The sequence below is a fragment of the Nerophis ophidion genome, linkage group LG13 (genome assembly GCF_033978795.1).
Source record: "Nerophis ophidion isolate RoL-2023_Sa linkage group LG13, RoL_Noph_v1.0, whole genome shotgun sequence".
Taxonomy (NCBI): Eukaryota; Metazoa; Chordata; class Actinopteri; order Syngnathiformes; family Syngnathidae; genus Nerophis; species Nerophis ophidion.
Genome location: NC_084623.1, coordinates 51,830,759 through 51,838,876, shown reverse-complemented (window position 1 = coordinate 51,838,876; position 8,118 = coordinate 51,830,759). Strand labels below are relative to the sequence as shown.

The window sequence follows — 8,118 nt, the reverse complement described above, 5'->3', positions numbered from 1 at the left end:
TATTGAATTGAATTTTTTTTGTACAGCACTAATTCAAACTAATTCTCTTAGTTTGGAATAATAGTTCTGTTGAAACTTTTTCCAAACAGTTGCATGGAGATGGCATTAAAACGTCCGTTTAAAAAAAAAGTATTGTTATTGCACAAAAGTGTATGTATATGTTTTTTACCTTTTTTTTTTAATTAATATTTGAAAATGTTGAATCGATTTATGATCCGGATAAATAAGAATCGCGATTCAGATGTCAATGGGTTATTTTTTTTTTCAATTCAGACTGACTCTTGCAATGTATGTTTTGGTATAATTAGTAATTTTGTGAATCTTTGGGCACCGCACGATTAAATTCCATCCTCGGGGGTAACGACTCAATTCAGAATCAATTGTCGATTCAAAATCATATAGTCTTTTGACACTCCTAATAATTATAATGAAACAATTTCCAAACAGGTTGGAAAAGCTCCTTCTGGTTGCATGTCGACGGTCCAAAAAAAACGTATTTTCACCAATTGATTTTTATTACAGAAAAAAAATGATAAAAAAATAATAATTAAAAAAAAAATATATATATGTATATATATAAATATATATATATATATATATATATTTACATTTTTGTTTGCATGTTGACGGCCCCAAAAACATATTTTCACCAATTGATTTTTAATACAAAATAATAATAAAAAAAATACAAAATTTAAAAAATCACAAAAATGTGTGTATATATATATATATAAATTTTTTTTGCATGTCAACGCCCCCAAAAACATTTTCACCAATTGATTTTTAATACAAAATAATAATAAAAAAAATACAAAATTTAAAAAAATCACAAAAATGTGTATATATATATATATATATATATATATATATATATAATTTTTTTTGCATGTCAACGGCCCCAAAAACATATTTTCACCAATTGATTTTTATTAATAAATAATAATAAAAAAATACAAAATAAAAAAATTACAAAAATGTATATATATATATATATTTTTCTTTGCATGTCGACGGCCCCAAAAACATATTTTCACCCATTGATTTTTATTACAAAAAATTAAATAATATATATATATATATATATATATATATATATTTTGTATTATTATTATTTATTAATTTAAAAATTGTTTTGCATGTTGACGGCCCCAAAAAACATATTTTCACCAATTGATTTTTATTACAGAAAAAATAATGATTAAAAAAATAATTTAAAAATATATATATATATGTATATATATATATACACATTTTTTTTGCATGTCGACGGCCCCAAAAACATATTTTCACCAATTGATTTTTAATACAAAATAATAATAAAAAAAATACAAAATTTAAAAAAATCACAAACATGTGTATATATATATATATATATACAAATATATATATATATATATATGTATGTATTTTTTTTTTTTGCATGTCGACGGCCCCAAAAACATATTTTCACCAATTGATTTTTATTAATAAATAATACAAAAAAAATACAAAATAAAAAAATTACAAAAATGTATATATATATATATTTTTTTTTTTGCATGTCGACGGCCCCAAAGACATATTTTCACCCATTGATTTTTATTACAAAAAATTAAATTATATATATATATATATATATATATATATATATATATATTTTGTATTATTATTATTTATTAATTTAAAACATTTTTTGCATGTCGACGGCCCCAAAAAACATATTTTCACCAATTGATTTTTTTTTAAAACAATTAAAAAAAATAAAGAAAAAAATCTCTATCCATATATCCATCTATTATGTCTATTATATATATATATATATTTTTTTTTTTAATGTAAATATTTAAATAAATATAATATTATATACTGTATATATAATATGTATATATTACATATGTTATATTTTATATTGCTACTATGGTACATTTTTTGTCTACTTTATACCTGCATAATCCTTTCCATCCTTACCCTTTCCATCCATTGTAGGTTAACTACCATGTGGAACAATTTACCTTGTGGATCCACAAAGTTTGTCTAAGTCTAATACGTTTTTGGAATCGATTTATTCAGAATTGGGATGAATAAGAATTGCGTTGTAAATACTTTTTGTTTTTGGTGCACAACTAACAGATTTTCTTTTTTTCCTCGAATAAGTATCAAGAATCGTAGAAATTCATAAGTATCAGTATTCATTAATTTATCAATTTTCTACCGTTTGTCCCTGTTGCTATGGTGACAACCCAAGTTTTGAGTCTCATTGTCTAATTTTGCCTGTCTGTAAAGGTTTATTTACATTCTGTCTTTGGTGGCTTTCTCTTTCTCAGTCGCCCCCGAGTAAGAAGCGGAAGCTGGAGAAAGCGCGTAAGCCTCTGTCCTTCACACTCCCGGAGGTGGCTCTCAAAGAGCTGCAGGTCAAGGCCCACGCTCTGGGCTGCACCGGGCGCCATCCCGCGGACGCCGTCGCATCCCTGCTGGAGAAGACGCTGACGGAGCTGCGGGTGAGTTCGGCGCCGCCGGCGATTGAGGCCAGGAAGTGACGTGGGTTGACCTGTCTGTGGGTGTTGCAGGTGCCGCACAAAGGTGTGCCGTGCCAGGAAGGCGAGCGGAGTCTCCTCCTGACGGCCGTGGAGAACACCTGGCTCCACGGACGCCAGAAGCGACGTGAGCAAACCCGGCAATTGCGAGAGCTGCCCAGAGCGCCTCAAAGCGCCGCAGCTGCCACCTGCGCGCCGCCACCTCGCCAAGAACAGCAAGAAGATCCCTCACAGGAGTCGGCCGCGGAGCGCCTTGGCGAAAGCGCGGCGGCGGAAACGCTCGCCACAGGTGGAGCAGGAAAGGAGAAGGTTTCGAGTGTGGGAAAAAGGTGTGCGTCTGAAACAGGTGTGCCTGAGGACGCGGCTGGCGAACTCGCGTTGAAGGCGTCGGAGGAGCGCTTCCTGTTCAAGTGTCTGCTCAACGTGCTGCCGGAGGACGGCGACGCAGCGGTGGAGATGCACTGGCTGCAAGGCGACAACAAAGACCTGATGAACCAGCTGTGCACCTTCCTGAGGAACTCACTCCTAAGGTCTGTTGCCAAGTCCTGATCTCTTTTAGACTGCAGTATTCCTCTGGATTTTCATGCTTTAATCGCCAAAACATTTGCAATAAATGTTTTAGTTTTTTTTTATTAAAATGCTCAGTTTTGTACAAAGCTGTGAATGACTGAATGACAGCATGCTCCATCCATCCATTTTCAATCAATCAATCAATGAATGTTTACTTATATAGCCCTAAATCACTAGTGTCTCAAAGGGCTGCACAAACCACTAAGACATCCTCGGTAGGCCCACATAAGGGCAAGGAAAACTCACACCCAGTGGGACGTCGGTGACAATGATGACTATGAGAACCTTGGAGAGGAGGAAAGCAATGGATGTCGAGCGGGTCTAACATGATACTGTGAAAGTTCAATCCATAATGGATCCAACACAGTCGCGAGAGTCCAGTCCAAAGGGGATCCAACACAGCAGCGAGAGTCCCGTTCATAGCGGAGCCAGCAGGAAACCATCCCAAGCGGAGGCGGATCAGCAGCGCAGAGATGTCCCCAGCCGATACACAGGCAAGCAGTACATGGCCACCGGATCGGACCGGACCCCCTCCACAAGGGAGAGTGGGACATCCCTTTGGGGACGCGGGGGGCGCTGGCGCCTATGTCAGCTACAATCGGGTGGAAGGCGGGGTACACCCTGGACAAGTCGCCACCTCATCGCTGGGCCAACACAGATAGACAGACAACATTCACACTCACATAAGCATGCTCCATATGATATGTTAGTTTATTTTCTTAATGATTGTCACACACAAACTAGATGTGGCGAAAGTATTCTCTGCATTTGACCTACCACCTTCTGGGAGGAGAGGGGAGCAGTGAGCAGCAGCGGTGGCCACGCCCGGGAATCACTTTTGGTGATTTAAAGGCCTACTGAAACCCACTACTACCGACCACGCAGTCTGATAGTTTATATATCAATGATGAAATATTAACATTGCAACACATGCCAATACGGCCTTTTTAGTTTACTAAATTAAAATTTTAAATTTCCCGCGGAGTTTCCTGTTGAAAACGTTGCGGTATGATGATGCGTATGATGACGTCACGGATTGTCGCGGACATTTTCTTCCAGCCCGATCCCAGCTAAATTAATCACATAATTACACAGTATCCTGGATATCTGTCTTGCTGAATCTTTTGCAATTTGTTCAATTAATAATGGAGACGTCAAAGAAGAAAGATGTAGGTGGCAAGGGGTGTATTGCAGCTGCCTTTAGCAACACAAACACAGCCGGTGTTTCCTTGATGACGCAATGATGTTTGTGACGTTTTTGGTTTGAGGGGACATATTAGCTCAGCACCACTTACGTCTAAAAGTTGTCTCTTTTCATCGCGCAATTACACAGTATTTTGGACATCTGTGTAGCAGAATCTTTTGCAATTTGTTCAATTAATAATGGAGAAGTCAAAGTAGAAATATAGAGGTGGGAAGCTTTTAGCCTTTGGCCACACAAACACAGTGTTTCCTTGTTTAAAATTCCCGGAGGTGAAGCTTTACTATGGATCAGAGCGGTCAAGCGAACATGGATCCCGACTACATGTCAACTGGCAGTTTTCGGTGAGAAAATTGTGGAAATAAGTCGCCTCTTATCGGAGATCAGCGGAGCCAGCGTCCTCCTGCAGCTGCCGTGACTTCTCTCAGAGACTCTGGCATCAAAACACCCGTGGCCACACCCCTCCGACTTTAAGGTACTCTTTAACTCTCTAAAACACTAGCAACACAATAGGCAGATAAGGGATTTCCCAGAATTATCCTAGTAAATATGTCTAAAAACATCTGAATCGCTCTCACTTGCCCTGGCCTTTTTTATTCTTTTTTTTTAGGTTTTCACTCTAAATTTCCTCATCCACAAATCTTTCATCCTCGCTCAAATTAATGGGGAAATTGTCGCTTTCTCGGTCCGACTCGCTCTTGCTGCTGGTGGCCATGATTATAAACAATGTGAGGATGTGAGGAGCCCTCACACCGGTGACGTCATCGTCTGCTACTTCCGGTAAAGGCAAGGCTTTTTTATTAGCGACCAAAAGTTGCGAACTTTATCGTCAATGTTCTCTACTAAATCCTTTCAGCAAAAATATGGCAATATCGCGAAATGATCAAGTATGACACATAGAATGGACCTGCTATCCCCGTTTAAATAAGAACATCTCATTTCAGTAGGCCTTTAACCCCCAATTCCAACCCTTGATGCTGAGTGCCAAGCAGGGAGGTAATGACTCTCATTTTTATAGTCTTTCATATGACTCATTCCTAGCCAGTTCCTGCTCCTTCACTGATAAGACTGTGACGTCCCACTGGCTCCTGAAGTGCACGTCGCCAGTGCTTGTTTTGAAAGACGTAATTTTGGATAACTAGGCAGCTCTTGTAAGTGGACCATGAGAAGCAACTGTTTGTACACAAGCCCTGGCTTTTGAAGTAGTAAACACCAGGTAAAGTATCAATCAATCAATCAATGTTTACTTATATAGCCCTAAATCACTAGTGTCTCAAAGGGCTGCACAAACCACTACGACATCCTCGGTATGCCCACATAAGGGCAAGGAAAGCTCACACCCAGTGGGACGTCGGTGACAATGATGACTATGAGAACCTTGGAGAGGAGGAAAGCAATGGATGTCGAGCGGGTCTAACATGATACTGTGAAAGTTCAATCCATAAAGGATCCAACATAGTCCGCGAGAGTCCAGTCCAAAGCGGATCCAACACAGAAGCGGGAGTCCCGTTCACAGCGGAGCCAGCAGGAAACCATCCCAAGTGGAGGCGGATCAGCAGAGCAGAGATGTCCCCAGCCGATACACAGGCAAGCCGTACATGGCCACCGGATCGGACCGGACCCCCTCCACAAGGGAGAGTGGGACATAGGAGAAAAAGAAAAGAAACGGCAGATCAACTGGTCTAAAAAGGGAGTCTATTTAAAGTAGTACTAAGAGTAGTCATTTTGTATTCACATTTTTAATCTTGTCAGACATTATTTGTATAATTTGTGTACTTGTGATCCACAAAAGTTTTTTTTTTCAAATAGGGATCCACCTTATGGAATGTTTACAATGAAAAGATAAACCAAATTAAATGATCATTAATGTTCCAGACTATTCCCAGTAGGGTTGTACGGCATATCGCTACAAGTATAGTGTCACGGTACTAATGAATGAAAAACGGTACTATACTCTGATTGGAAAATACCGGTTCCCAATGAATTCTTAATATTTTAACGGGCATGACATTGCTGGGTTCACCAGCAGAGGAGCATGTTCGGCAGCGCACAATTACAGAGTACTTACACGCAAACACGGTGTGTGGATAGAAAAGGGAGAACGGACTCATTTTGGCTAAAAAAAACTGACGATAAAGGTGAAATTACAACACTGAAACGCCCTCAGGAAGAGGTGCTTTAAGACATGGCTAGCGAGCTAGCGGCTAACGTCCAGCCACAGTCGGCAGTGTTTTTGCTACTTCTAAATCATTAATCCTGGTCTCCATGGCGACAAAGTGAGTTTCTTGCAAGTATCATCCCTGCAGGACGAGGAATATATAAACATGCTTCACTACACAGCATAGGAGAATACAATAGCTCAATGGCGTCACCGTAACAAAAGCTAGCGTACCTGCCATGGGTGGATCTATACCTAACATCCACTGTAATGATACCAAGTACAGGAGCGAATCTAGTCGATTACATCTTTTTTTTTATTCATATGTTTATAAACACAGGAAATATGTCCCTGGACACATGAGGACTTTGAATATGACCAACGTGTGATCCTGTAGCCACTTGGTATCGGATCGATATCTAAATTTGTGGTATCATCCAAAACTAATGTAAAGTATCAAAGGAGAGAATAATAAGTGATTATTACATTTGAACAGAAGTGTAAATAAAACATGTTAAAACAGAAAATAAGCAGAACAAGAGCATTAGTAATCAATTTTTACAGTTTGTCCTTAATAATGTAATAAAATGATAAATGACACAATTTGTTACTGCATATGTCAGCAGACTGAATGAGGAGACTTTGTTTACTTACTACTAAAAGACAAGTTTTCTTGTATGTTCACTATTTTATTTAAGGACTAAATTGCAATAATTAACATATGTTTAATGTACCCTAAGATTTTTAGTTAAAATAAAGCCAACAATGCCATTTTTTGCGGTCCCTTTTATTTACAAAAGCGTTGAAATACATCTTATTGGTATCCCCAATTCCCACCAATCGTGTATATATAGTAAAGATTCATAAAATAATACATTTCCATCCAAATCACAATTCTTATTCAATAGATTCTAAATTGATTCATAAATTTCAAAATAATCGATTAACCAATTTTTTTTATTACTTTTTTTTAATAGAAATTTTAAAAATAAGTTTTAGGCTATCTCCTACATATGTATGTATATATATATATGTTTATATATATATATATACATATATATACATACATACATATATATGTTTATATATATATATATACATATATATATATACATACATATATATATACGTACATATATATATACATACATATATATATGTATGTATATATATATATATGTTTTATATATATACACGTGTATATATAAATATATATATATATATATACATATACATACATATATATGTATGTATGTATATATATATGTATATAAATGTACATAATGAGCTAGTCTTTTGAACGGTTCGAATTTGTTTTATTAGTTTAGTTTATTATTATTATTTTGTCAATGGTCAACAAAATAAACAAACAGTTGTACATTCATAGATTGAAAATTAATTTATATATTTACAATATACATTTATTGATGTTAAAATTGTTAACACAAAAAATATTAAAACATGTATTCCCTCAGGAATTATTTTCAGTACAAAACGTGTATCAAATGGAAATAAAATCTTAATAAAAATATATTTAAAAAACTGCTTAAAGTCCCAACGTATCCTTGGCGCGGCATTATAATTAGCTCGTAAGAAAGCAGGATATTATGCACCATTGCAGTTCCTCCCAACACCCACCAGAGGGAGACATTCGCTCGTTTTGCCTGTTTGGACGC

The 8,118-nt window shown here is 36.7% G+C and overlaps 1 protein-coding gene across 1 annotated transcript in view; it reads left to right on the top strand.

Annotated features, from left to right (window-relative positions):
- The window catches only part of mettl16 (methyltransferase 16, N6-methyladenosine), a 51,550-nt gene extending 48,381 nt beyond the window's left edge, over positions 1–3,169 (top strand). The window contains exons 9-10 of the mRNA XM_061919176.1: positions 2,304–2,477; positions 2,547–3,169. Coding sequence (XP_061775160.1) covers positions 2,304–2,477; positions 2,547–3,062 — 690 coding nt within the window. The 3' untranslated portion in view covers positions 3,063–3,169. The remainder of the gene's footprint in view (positions 1–2,303; positions 2,478–2,546) is intronic.
- Positions 3,170–8,118: the final 4,949 nt, after the last annotated feature.